At 44.5% G+C, this 13,958-nt stretch overlaps 1 protein-coding gene across 3 annotated transcripts in view; it reads left to right on the top strand.

The window, feature by feature from the left end:
- The first annotated feature begins 808 nt into the window (after positions 1–808).
- The window catches only part of POT1 (protection of telomeres 1), a 149,009-nt gene continuing 135,859 nt past the window's right edge, over positions 809–13,958 (top strand). For all 3 annotated transcript variants that reach the window (XM_073328243.2, XM_073328242.2, XM_073328241.2), the window contains exons 1-2: positions 809–1,104; positions 8,314–8,438. In XM_073328243.2, the coding sequence (XP_073184344.1) occupies positions 8,325–8,438 (114 nt within the window). In that variant the 5' untranslated portion in view covers positions 809–1,104; positions 8,314–8,324. The remainder of the gene's footprint in view (positions 1,105–8,313; positions 8,439–13,958) is intronic.

The following is a 13,958-nucleotide window of genomic DNA, read 5'->3' as shown; positions in this document are numbered from 1 at the left end:
TTCATCGACACTCGTGGTCTTCCATCCCCTCGAGTTACCTAGTGGCCATGCCCCAGTGTTCCCAACACTAGTGCCCCAGTCTGGCCCTTGGAGCAGGTTCCCCTAGGCAGGCCTGCGCTAAACCTCAGTCACTTGTGGAGAGACTTCCTCAGCCAGACCTGCCTCAGGTCTCCAGCAACCCTCCATCGCTCACTGAATGGGCTTCAGTCCCTTACCCCCCGTCTCACTCTGCGTGGGGGAGACTGCCACGGTCTGGCCGCCTCCCGCAAAGCGTGTGTGTGCCGGCAGGGCTGGGCCAGTCTCACAAGAGGTCGGAGGGTAGGCTGGCGCAGGGGCTTGCTTGCCGGCAGGCTGAAGACAGGTTTCGATGCCTGCGTCCCTGCGGAAGACAGGGTCTCGCTACGCACTTTGGGTCTCCCGCAGCATCGTTTGGGGCCCGAGCTCCTGCCCCTGGCCTGTGGACTCCGCTGCACGATCGCCCCGAGTCTCCACCCGGACACAGTTCCCTCGCCCTTGCCGTTCCCTAGCCTGCCCCTTCCTGGCATTTTTCGATCGCGGGGCGCGCTCCCTGGCCCCCGGCCCTCGAACCATTGAATATCGTCAGGAGACCCCGTTTTGTGAAATGGACATGGCACGAGGGAGCACTTAACGGACACAGACGGCGTTTCAGCCCACAAGCAAAATGGCGGCTGTTTGGCTTCGCCTTGGTAACCTTGCCCCTGGCGGGCGGGACGGGCGCACCCCGTGGAGTGGGAGGGAGGGGAGCGCAGCGCAGCGCAGCGCAGCGCGGGGGACGCCATTTTCCCGGAGAGAGGCAGTGACGTAGAGGGAGCGCAGGAGGCTGAGAGGAGGGAGGCGGGAGCAGTGGCGGCGGCAGGGGGGTTTGTACACGGGTCCCGAGGCAAAGGCGCTTCCCTGCAGGGTTCTGGGTACGGAGCCGGTCTGGGGGACCCCCTCAGCTCACTCCTCTTTGTCAGAGTCAGCTGAGGGCTGCGTCCTGCCCAGGCTAGGGACATCCGCAGTGGGGCCGTTGCATTGGTTTGGTTGGGATAGGAAAGGGGCTCAGCTAAGGGGGAGCTGCTGCCTGGCCTGTGATCATTACAGGTGAGTCTCCTGTTACGGTTATCATTCCTGCCAAGGTGCCGAGGGGGAAGGGGGTTTCCTAGTAAGAGTTAAAACATTAGGGAGGCATCCCTTTACATTTGGGAGGGGTGGGGTTTGAGATCCCCTCCCCTCTAAACAGTGCATGATTCTGTACAAATTGCTTTGGGTTTTTTCCAGATGGCAAACAGAGGCACAGGGAAGATACATGACTTTCTGAAGTCAACACTTATAAACACAGACAAAAGAAGTCTGTAGTGGAGCAGGGATGTGAAGCCAGGTCTCCCATGTCCTAGGCTAGTGCCCTAATCATTAGATTATTCTTCCTGTCATGTATGCGTTATGATAGTCTTTACTTATATGATTGCATACTATTTTTTCCTCCCACAGGATCCTTGCATTGTTCTGTGCACTGAATGGGTGCTTTTATCTTCATTCAGTGTCTGTGACCCCATATTTCATGTACTGCGCACCATCCAAACCCTATAAAAACAGAATTATTAATTTCCTCATGGACTTTTCTGTGGTTCTCCATAATATCTGAGTGCTTCAAAAACATTAATTAATCTTCACAATCCCCTGTGAGGAGGTGGAATCCCCATTTTATAAATGTGGAACTGAGGCACAGATACTTTAATGTAAAAAATATCCACTAATTCTGGGAACCCAATTTGAGATGCTTTGGACCTGATTTTTCAGAGCATTTACTACTTTATAGCACTGTGTATGTTCAAAACACAGCTCTTGTAGACTTCAGTTGTAGCTGTGAGTATTCAATTCTTCTGCAAATCAGACCCCAGGGTCTCAGCGCAGGTACTCAGAAAATGAGGAACACACATGAAATGTTCCTGTGAAATGTTTGTAAGTGCCTTGCTCAGCATCACATAGGAACTCTGTGGCAGAGGCAGGTATAAAATCTGATTCCCCAGGACAGCATTCAGCTGCCTTAACTATGAGACCCTCCTTAATCTTCCTGCAATCTCCAGCTTCATTCACTACATGCCTTCCAGCTTCTGCAACTAATGAAGAAGGGGGTCATACAGACAACAGTCTCATTAAATACTGAACCTAGATTTATTGCCAGAGCACAGTCCGTTTTGTGCATGAAATGAGGCAAGGGTCCTCATGGGGAAAAAAGAGTATGCAATCATATCATTAAAAGTTATATAATAAAGCACAAGGGGCCAAATTAACCTTGATTTCAGCATTTCCTAACTTTGTTTAATGTTGCAAACATAATATTCTTTTTATGTAGTTTTTTACTGTAACTTGCTAATGTAAAACAATCCTGAAAAATACAGAAATTCCATTATGCGGCACCATAATAAACCTCACATGGGTCATCCAGCAGGGTTTGGATCTTCAAATCCCAGCACAGACCTTTACTATCTGAGCTAATGGATTGACTGCTAACAGTAGTAGGCTGTTGTCCTCTGTATGGGCTGGAAGCTATCAAAAGGGGATGAAACACATACTTTGCCAGTAGATTTCACAGCTATTTGCTAGTCAGAAAAGGAATATTGAGACTCTCTGGAATCCCAGTTTCAATTCCAGATCCTGTAGGAGAGTGTCTTCTAGTGGTTATAAACACTTCTGTTGTTGTACACACTTTCATCTGTCTCAGGCTCTTGCAACAGGCAGCCAAAAGGCAGAATTGCAGGCCCATGCTTCCTGCCTTCTTACAGCTCAGCAGAATGTGAGAATGCAACTGACATGTCAAAATGCATGACAGGACTGTCACGTGAGATGCCTGATGCTTGGCAATCCTTCATAAAAAGGGGCATTGGGACATTTTTGGTGATTTCTAGGAGTGACTCTTTAGGCGGAAGCCCAAAACTTCTGCCTTCAGCACTAGAATGAGTAGGGTGTTGAGATTTCTACCATCTTGGAGCCTGCTTGGGGAGGTTCCATATTTCATATCGAATAGAACAAGGGTGATGTCTGATGAATCTGAAGCTCCAATAGCCAATAGAAAGAGTTTTCATTCTCCTCCTACCTGTTTCCTCCTTGTCATTTGGTAGGGGAAGCCTCTACTACGCACTCCATTGTACTCACCTCCCTCTCCTCACCCACTGGTTTTTTGGGGGGCTGGGTGCTCCTTTCACAGGGTATTTCAATTGTAAAATCTTTGTAATGTTGTAGAATATCAGTGTTTTCAAAGTTGCTTTCTTTGTCTATCTAGGCTAAATAAAATAAGTCTATGTAATCGTCGTCAGTCGAGGAGTGTCTGCTTGTTTATTTGTTCCATAAATGTGGGTCTAACCTTCTTTGCAGTTCAAAGTGTATGATATTCTGAGTATTATGCTGAGGATTTATTGACTCTGTCTTCTATACATTACATTGCAAGGCCTCTTTATTAGGAAGAAAGTAGTGAAAAAGGCAGTTGCACTATTGGCCTAGGAAATATTTTCATCATTTTATTCTGTATGTTAGTGGGATACTGTGTAAATTGGTGAGATGTGATATCAAGAGCTTCCTGAGGTCTTGTTACTTACTGAGACTTCAGCTCTCATTTTCCTACTTGGTTATATAAGGTATTTTTTTCAAAATTTGCATTACAGTGTAAATAAACCAACCCCTCCCCCAAAGTAAGGAGTAAGTATTCTCAGGTGAGGGCTAACTTGACAGATTTACTAGAATATATTGTGATTTCTCATCCATGCTTCGTTGCATGGATACAGTAGGTAAAGAAGCCAAAAATTGGTTTTACTGGTATTGCTTTTTAACTTATTATTGTCTGAAGGAAGATTTGATATCGATACAGCAGAACCTCAGAGTTACGAACACCTGGGTTATAAACCGACTGGTTAACCAGACACCTCATTTGGAATGGGAAGTATGCAATCAGGCAGCAGCAGAGACCAAAAAAAAAAGTGCAAATACAGTACAGTACTGTGTTAAACGTAAACTACTAAAAAAATTAAGGGAAAGTTAAAAAAATAAATTTGACAAGGTAAGTTAGCTGTTTCTGTGCTTGTTTCATTTAAATTAAGATTGTTAAAAGCAGCATTTTTCTTCTGCACAGTAAAGTTCAAAGCTATATTTAGTCAATGTTCAGTTGTAAACTTTTGAAAGAACAGCCATAATGTTTCGTTTAGAGTTACAAACATTTCAGAGTTACAAACAACCTTTCTTCCCTAGGTGTTTGTAACTCTGAGTTTCTACCATAATTAGAAGTTAGCTGAACCTTTTATGGCCAAGGTATAAAACTAGACTAAAAACTCAGAGAACAATTGTAAATAGTTTGCCCTACAGGTATAACAAATAAGGGGGTCCCAGGTACAGTAACAACTGTCAAGCCTTCCCCCACTGCAGTTGCCTTGGTTTATTGGTGTGTCAAGAGCTCAGTACAAGAACATGGTTGCACGAACTTGCCTGACCCTGCCGAGTATATACTCACATTGCTATCCTGCGCTGCCACATCCTCACTGCTCTTTTTAGTGAGGTAGTTAGATTAAAGCTAGCACGGGTAGCTCCCCATGAGCTGCAGATTACAACCTGAGTTGCAGTGTAGATGTAGCTTAGATGGGAACAGAAGTGGATGACTAGTGAGGGAGGTGTGAATAGTGGATGGACTCAACTAACTTTGGATGCTGGGAAGGGAGGAACTAACTTGGGAAGGAATAGAGGGAATTGTTACTTGATATGGGTTTTGAATTGCTAGAAAACTGAGATGAGAAGGCATCTGGCTCCATATGCACTGGTGAGCTTTTTAGTCTTCAACATGATTAATTATTGTTTTTCATTTTTAGAAAGTGCAAAAGCGTATGATCCATACTGCAAATGGATCATTAGTGTTATGTGATGATTCAAGAAGCCTAGAGTTGAAAGAAATGGTAGGAAACTAGCAATTTGTATGGACCAAAGTAATGAAAACAGATAATTTTCTTAAAGTAAAATGAAATATTGTTTTAAGTGTTCTTAAGTAGTGAGATGAAAAAGGATTCATGTTAATTGGAAAGTGCAGAAAATCAGTTTCTTGATGTTTTTTAACATTCTGTATATCAGGGATCAGCAATCTTTGGCACATGGCCTGCCAGGGAAAGCCGTTGGCGGGCCGGGCTGGTTTGTTTACCTGCAACATCTGCAGGTTAGGCCGATCACAGCTCCCACTGGCCATGGTTCATCGTCCCAAGCCAATGGGGGCTGTGGGAAGCGGTGTGGGCCGAGGGATGTGCTTTCTGAGTGATTTCTGAGTTAGAAAATATAAAGTATTTTGGTTAGTTTGCATGAAACCAACAGAAGGACAAGACTAATAGGGCAAGAAGTTCTATTTAAAGTGGACATCTTCTAAAAAGACTAAGTATGAATAAATAAAACAAAATTAAGAACATAAGAATGGCCATAGTGGGTCAGACCAAAGGTCCATCCAGCCTAGTATCCTGTCTGCCAACAGTGGCCAATGCCAGGTGCCCTAGAGGGAGTGAACCTAACAAGTAATGATCAAGTTTCAGAGTAACAGCCGTGTTAGTCTGTATTCGCAAAAAGAAAAGGAGTACTTGTGGCACCTTAGAGGCTAACCAGTTTATTTGAGCATAAGCTTTTGATGCATCTGACGAAGTGAGCTTGTAGCTCACGAAAGCTTATGCTCAAATAAATTGGTTAGTCTCTAAGGTGCCACTAGTACTCCTTTTCTTTAAGTAATGATCAAGTGACCTCCCTGCTGCCATCCATCTCCACCCTCTAACAAACAGAGGCCAGGGACACCATTCCTTGCCCATCTGGCTAATAGCCATTAATGGACTTAACCTCCATGAATTTCTCTTTTAAATAGTCCTAGCCTTCACAACCTCCTCAGGCATGGAGCTCCGCAGGTTGACTGTGTGCTGAGTGAAGAACTTCCTTTTATTTGTTTTAAACCTGCTACCCATTAATTTCATTTGGTGTCCCCTTGTTCTTATATTATGGGAACAGGTAAATAACTTTTCCTTATTCACTTTCTCCACACCCCTCATGATTTTATATACCTCTGTCATATCTTAGTCTCCTTTCCAAGCTGAAAAGTCCTAGCCTCTTTAAACTCTCCTCATATGGGACCTGTTCCAAACCCCTAATCATTTTAGTTGCCTTTTTCGGAACCTTTTCTAATGCCAGTATATCTCTTTTGAGATGAGGCGACCACATCTGTATGCGGTATTCAAGATGTGGGCGTACCATGGATTTATATAAGGGCAATAAGATATTCTCCATCTTATTCTCTATCCCTTTTTTAATGATTCCTAACATCCCATTTACCTTTTTGACTGCCATTGCACACTGTGTGGACGTCTTCGGAGAGCTATCCACGATGACTCCAAGATCTTTCTCTTGATTAGTTGTAGCTAACATCATATTGTATCTATAGTTGAGGTTGTTTTTTTCCAATGTGGGTTACTTTATGTTTATCCACATTAAATTTCATTTGCCATTTAATTGCCCAACCACTTAGTTTTATGAGATCTTTTAGAAGTTCTTCACCGTATGCTTTGGTCTTAACTATCTTGAGCAGTTTAGTATCATCTGAAAACTTTGCCACCTCACTGTTTACCCCTTTCTCTGGATGGTTTATGAATAAGTTGAATAGGATTGGTCCTAGGACTGACCCTTGGAGAACACCACTAGTTACCCCTCTCCATTCTGAAAATTTACCTTTTATTCCTACCCTTTGTTCCCTGTCTTTTAACCAGTTCTCAGTCCATGAAAGGATCTTCCCTCTTATCCCATGACAACTTAATTTATGTAAGAGCCTTTGGTGAGGGACCTTGTCAAAGGCTTTCTGGAAATCTAAGTACACTGTGTCCACTGGATCTCCCTTGTCCACATGTTTGTTGACCCCCTCAAAGAACTGTAATAGATTAGTAAGTCATGATTTCCCTTTACAGAAACCATGTTGACTTTTGTGCAACAATTTATGTTCTTCTATGTGTCTGACAATTTTATTCTTTACTGTTGTTTCAACTAATTTGCCCGGTACTGACATTAGACTAACTGGTCTGTAATTGCCAGGATCGCCTCTAGAGACCTTCTTAAATATTGGTGTTACATTAGGTATTTTCCAGTCATTGGGTACGGGAGATGATTTAAAGGACAGTTTACAAACCATAGTTCTGCAATTTCACATTTGAGTTCTTTCAGAATTCTTGGGTGAATGCCATCTGGTCCCGCTGACTTGTTACTATTAAGTTTCTCAATTCCAAAACCTCCTCTAATGACACTTCAGTCTGTGACAATTCCTCAGATTTGTCACCTACAAAAGACGGCTCAGGTTTGGAAATCTCCCTAACATCCTCAGGTGTGAAGACTGAAGCAAAGAATTCATTTAGTTTCTCTGCAATAACTTTATTGTCTTTAAGTGCTCCTTTTGTATGTCTCTCGTCCAGGGGCCCCACTGGTTGTTTAGCAGGCTTCCTGCTTCTGATGTGCTTAAAAAACTTTTTATTACCTTTTGAGTTTTTTGGCTAGCTGTTCTTCAAACTCCTTTTTGGCTTTTCTTAGTACATTTTTACATTTAATTTGGCAGTGATTATGCTCCTTTCTAAATAAAATTTAATTTATCATCTGATATCTTGAAAAATCAGTTGAGCCTAGTTTTTATTAAATCACTATATGCATTATTCTTATGTCTACTTATTTGTATAGGAACTTGTACAGAACTATGTTCACATCTTATTAAAATTGGTTTTATACCAAATTCATGCTACACTTTGAATGACTTTTTTTTTCCCCCCCCAACAGTAATTGTTGTAGCTTTTTTGAATTGCAATAAACTGCTGGTAAGGACATAAAAATATCTATTCTGGCTTCCCAGGTCAGGGTCTGATACTTACTATTTTATATGGATTTTATGAGCAGATGATACTCATGATGCCCACTTTGTTCTTTATTTGGATTTAAGTATTATGTGTGAGCATTATTTTGTTACAGAAACTTAATATAAAATGAATTCTTTAAAAAAAAAATACTGAAAAGCTTGTGAATTGAAAAGGCTTAACTTGAGACTTCACGTCAGGCAAGTGCTCCTTTGATATGATTTGCCTCCTGCTAACATCAGTAAGATATTTGAGCTCATCTGCTGTTGAAGATTATAAATATGCCAAATGAAGCAGTTGAACTCCAGCACAATTGAAGTGACTTCACATTCAAACCAAAGTTGCAACAAGATTGAATTATTTCTTTACTGTACAAGTTAGTAATATGTGACTAATTGGTGTTTTTATTTTTAATCTCACTTAGGTAAAGCAGCTATGCCTGTTCAAGTCATTGATGGCTCACCTGAAACTCTACTACTAAGCCATCTGCAGAAAGTGGATTTAAAATACCTGCAAATGGGTTGTGATCAGGCCAACAAATACTTTCAGGTAACTTACTAGCAAGAGGATATTTGTCATCTTTTTTTAAAATAAAAAAAAAAAAAAAAAAAAGCTAAATGTATAAGGCATGTGTAAGCTCCCCTTACATGGCCCCGGCATCTGCATATCCTCACTGGATCTAAGTTGTTGTTTAAAACACATTACCATTTTCTTTATAGCATTTGTATTCCAAAAAATTGCAGTTTTTGGAGCGGTTTTTGGGGCTTGATTAAATAAACAATCAAACAAAGGAAAAAAAACACCTAACCTAAAATGACAGCACTATGGATTAAAATCACTTTTCTGGTCTGGTGATTTTTAAAGGCGTTTCTCATTTCTTATACAAAGCAATTCAATCTCCCAGTTTTATGAAGACAATTATTCTAATAGCAGCTACCACATCAAAATGTAATTGTTTTTTTCCTTTTTATTCCCTTGCCATAAAATGTGCTACATTGATAATAGCAATGTTTGGTTGCCAAGTAGTTAGTTGTTCCAGACTGGGAAATGTAGGGGGTATGGAGTAGTTCACATTTAGGAGTGTGTTCTCAGCTGCAGGCACAGAATATTAGTGAAATAGACACCTTAGATCTGTTTCTTAAAATGTGAGGCCATATTGTGTTCTTTTATCAAAAGGTTTACTTTAATAAGATTTCTGTGAATGTAACTTTAAATCCGTTTTATCGTCCCAAACACTTGGGGGGATGTGAATCAATATCCTAAACTTTCATTAGGTCTGCTGTGAAAAACAATCTCTGTTTAGAAGAAAAAGCCAAACAAGCCAGGCAGTTCAAACTTTCGATCATTGTTTTGCATACTGTGCACATTCAGAGAGAGACCTGTGAGGTGGATGTGATACAGAGATCCGTTTCCCATAAGGTGTGGGGATGCTAGTGAGATCTTGCCACAAGCCATCTGGCCTGATTGTTATTTCTGTGGGGGGCTGAACCTGCGGACCAGATCACTGAGAATAATAGGGGGGAAAAGGGGAAAACACAGGAGCTTAAAAGAAAGAGAATTAATTTCAAATTGCTATCATGTTGTGTGTGGCCAAGAGAGGTCTTGGCCTCCTTTCTCTGTATTTTTTGCATTGTCTTCAATCTTCCATGTGCTAGGTGGTTTAGTCTGCAGGAAGGGCTTGTTGCTGCAGTTTCTTGAGGTGGAGTGAATTATTCCCAGGAGGATGAGAGGAAATATTTTGAGAATTGAAGTGAAAAGGGACATGATATCCCCACCCCCTAAAGTCTTTCAGGAAAAAACACATTCTCCTAAGTTCTGCGTTTCTCCTTTCCTCCCACTTATGGATATCTGTGTGCTCTTTGGAGTAATATAGATTCTGGCTTTTCAGCCTGCCAAGCAACAGCCACTTCTGCAAGCAAGTGTGACAGACTGTACAGAATTACTGGACATGTAGTAAAATGTTGAGGCAGACAAAAGCAGATTCTAAATTAGGAAATACTTCTGCCAAAATCTACATCTGCAGTTGGAAAGCAGAATGTTTAGGGTATGTCTACACTACGAAATTAGGTCGAATTTATAGAAGTCGGTTTTTTTGAAATCGGTTTTATATATTCGAGTGTGTGTGTCCCCACAGAAAATGCTCTAAGTGCATTAAGTGCATTAACTCGGCGGAGCGCTTCCACAGTACCGAGGCAAGCGTCGACTTCTGGAGCGTTGCACTGTGCGTACCTATCCCACAGTTCCCGCAGTCTCCGCTGCCCATTGGAATTCTGGGTTGATATCCCAATGCCTGATGGGGCTAAAACATTGTCGCGGGTGGTTCTGGGTACATATCGTCAGGACCCCGTTCCCACCCTCCCTCCCCCCGTGAAAGCAAGGGCAGACAATCATTTCGCGCCTTTTTTGTCTGCTGCCAGCCAAAGATGTAAAGGATAGATGGAGTGGGTCAGAACAAGAAATAGACCAGATTTGTTTTGTACTCATTTTCCTCCTCCCCTGTCTAGATCACACTGCAGTCAGTCACAGAGAAGGCGCAGCGAGGTTAATCTAGCCATGTATCAATCAGAGGCCAGGCTAACCTCCTTGTTCCAATAACAACGATAACTTTGGTGCACCATTTCTTATTGGAACCCTCCGTGCAGTCCTGCCTGAAATACTCCTTGATGTACAGGCACACCCTTTGTTGATTTTAGCTCCCTGAAGCCAACCCTGTAAGCCGTGTCGTCAGTCGCCCCTCCCTCCGTCAGAGCAACGGCAGCCAATCGTTCCGCGCCTTTTTTCTGTGCGGACGCCATACCAAGGCAAGCATGGAGGCCGCTGAGCTCATTTTGGCAATTAGGAGCACATCAACCACCACACGCATTATCCAGCAGTATATGCAGCACCAGAACATGGCAACGCGATACCGGGCGAGGAGGCGACGTCAGCGCGGTCCCGTGAGCGATCAGGACATGGACACAGATTTCTCTGAAAGCATGGGCCCTGCCAATGCATGCATCATGGTGCTAATGGGGCAGGTTCATGCTGTGGAACGCCGATTCTGGGCTCGGGAAACAAGCACAGACTGGTGGGACCGCATAGTGTTGCAGGTCTGGGACGATTCCCAGTGGCTGCGAAACTTTCGCATGCGTAAGGGCACTTTCATGGAACTTTGTGACTTGCTTTCCCCTGCCCTGAAGCGCATGAATACCAAGATGAGAGCAGCCCTCACAGTTGAGAAGCGAGTGGCGATAGCCCTGTGGAAGCTTGCAACGCCAGACAGCTACCGGTCAGTTGGGAATCAATTTGGAGTGGGCAAATCTACTGTGGGGGCTGCTGTGATGCAAGTAGCTCACGCAATCAAAGATCTGCTGATATCAAGGGTAGTGACCCAGGGAAATGTGCAGGTCATAGTGGATGGCTTTGCTGCAATGGGATTCCCTAACTGTGGTGGGGCTATAGACGGAACCCATATCCCTATCTTGGCACCGGAGCACCAAGCCGGCGAGTACATAAACCGCAAGGGGTACTTTTCGATAGTGCTGCAAGCTCTGGTGGATCACAAGGGACGTTTCACCAACATCAACGTGGGATGGCCGGGAAAGGTGCATGACGCTCGCATCTTCAGGAACTCTGTTCTGTTTCAAAAGCTGCAGGAAGGGACTTTCTTCCCAGACCAGAAAATAACTGTTGGGGATGTTGAAATGCCTATATGTATCCTTGGGGACCCAGCCTACCCCTTAATGCCATGGCTCATGAAGCCGTACACAGGCAGCCTGGACAGTGGTCAGGAGCTGTTCAACTACAGGCTGAGCAAGTGCAGAATGGTGGTAGAATGTGCATTTGGACGTTTAAAGGCGCGCTGGCGCAGTTTACTGACTCGCTTAGACCTCAGCGAAACCAATATTCCCACTGTTATTACTGCTTGCTGTGTGCTCCACAATATCTGTGAGAGTAAGGGGGAGACGTTTATGGCGGGGTGGGAGGTTGAGGCAAATCGCCTAGCTGCTGGTTACGCGCAGCCAGACACCAGGGCGGTTAGAAGAGCTCAGGAGGGCACGGTACGCATCAGAGAAGCTTTGAAAACCAGTTTCATGGCTGGCCAGGCTACGGTGTGAAAGTTCTGTTTGTTTCTCCTTGATGAAACCCCCCGCCCCTTGGTTCACTCTACTTCCCTGTAAGCTAACCACCCTCCCCTCCTCCCTTTAATCACCGCTTGCAGAGGCAATAAAGTCATTGCTGCTTCACATTCATGCATTCGTTATTCATTCATCACACAAATAGGGGGATGACTACCAAGGTATCCCAGGAGGGGTGGTGGAGGAGGGAAGGAAAATGCCACACAGCACTTTAAAAGTTTACAACTTTAAAATTTATTGAATGACAGCCTTCTTTTTTTTGGGCAATCCTCTGTTGTGGAGTGGCTGGTTGGCTGGAGGCCCCCCCACCGCGTTCTTGGGCGTCTGGGTGTGGAGGCTATGGAACTTGGGGAGGAGGGCGGTTGGTTACAGAGGGGCAGCAGTGGCAGTCTGTGCTCCAGCTGCCTTTGCTGCAGCTCAACCATACACTGGAGCATTCTGGTTTGGTCCTGCAGCAGCCTCAGCATTGAATCCTGCCTCCTCTCATCACGCTGCCGCCACATTTGAGCTTCAGCCCTGTCTTCAGCCCGCCACTTACTCTCTTCAGCCCGCCACTTACTCTCTTCAGCCCGCCACTTACTCTCTTCAGCCCGCCACTTCTCCTCCCGGTCATTTTGTGCTTTCCTGCACTCTGACATTATTTGCCTCCACGCATTCGTCTGTGCTCTGTCAGTGTGGGAGGACAGCATGAGCTCGGAGAACATTTCATCGCGAGTGCGTTTTTTTTTCTTTCTAAGCTTCACTAGCCTCTGGGAAGGAGAAGATCCTGTGATCATTGAAACACATGCAGCTGGTGGAGAAAAAAAAAGGGACAGCGGTATTTAAAAAGACACATTTTATAAAACAGTCGCTACACTCTTTCAGGGTAAACCTTGCTGTTAACATTACATACATAGCACATGTGCTTTCGTTACAAGGTCGCATTTTGCCTCCTCCCACCGCCTGACTACCCCCTCAACCTTCCCCCCTCCCTATGGCTAACAGCGGGGAACATTTCTGTTCAGCCACAGGCAAACAGCCCAGCAGGAATGGGCTATACTGAGTGTCCCTGAAGAAAAGCACCCTATTTCAACCAGGTGACCATGAATTATATCTCACTCTCCTGAGGATAACACAGAGAGAGAAAGAACGGATTTTGGTTGAATGCCAGCAAACATACACTGCAATGCTTTGTTCTACAGTGATTCCCGAGTATGTGTTACTGGCCTGGAGTGATAAAGTGTCCTACCATGAAGGACGAAATAAGGCTGCCCTCCCCAGAAACCTTTTGCAAAGGCTTTAGGACTACATCTAGGAGAACCGCAAATGCCAGGGCAAAGTAATCCTTTCACATGCTTGCTTTTAAACCATGTATAGCATTTTAAAAGGTACACTCACCAGAGGTCCCTTCTCCGCCTGCTGGGTCCAGGAGGCAGCCTTGGGTGGGTTCGGGGGGTACTGGCTCCAGGTCTAGGGTGAGAAACAGTTCCTGGCTGTCGGGAAAACCGGTTTCTCCGCTTGCTTGCTGTGAGCTATCTACAACCTCCTCCTCCTCCTCATCTTCTTCGTCCCCAAAACCTGCTTCCGTATTGCCTCCATCTCCATTGAAGGAGTCAAACAACATGGCTGGGGTAGTGGTGGCTGAACCCCCTAAAATGGCATGCAGCTCATCATAGAAGCGGCATGTTTGGGGCTCTGACCCAGAGCGGCTGTTCGCCTCTCTGGTTTTCTGGTAGGCTTGCCTCAGCTCCTTCAGTTTCACGCGGCACTGCTTCGGGTCCCTGTTATGGCCTCTGTCCTTCATGCCCTGGGAGATTTTCACAAAGGTTTTGGCATTTCGAAAACTGGAACGGAGTTCTGATAGCACGGATTCCTCTCCCCAAACAGCGATCAGATCCCGTACCTCCCGTTCGGTCCATGCTGGAGCTCTTTTGCGATTCTGGGACTCCATCATGGTCACCTGTGCTGATGA

Source organism: Lepidochelys kempii, chromosome 1 (genome assembly GCF_965140285.1).
Source record: "Lepidochelys kempii isolate rLepKem1 chromosome 1, rLepKem1.hap1, whole genome shotgun sequence".
Classification (NCBI taxonomy): domain Eukaryota; kingdom Metazoa; phylum Chordata; order Testudines; family Cheloniidae; genus Lepidochelys; species Lepidochelys kempii.
Note: the sequence above shows the minus strand (reverse complement) of the source record. Positions and strands in the feature narration are given on the sequence as shown.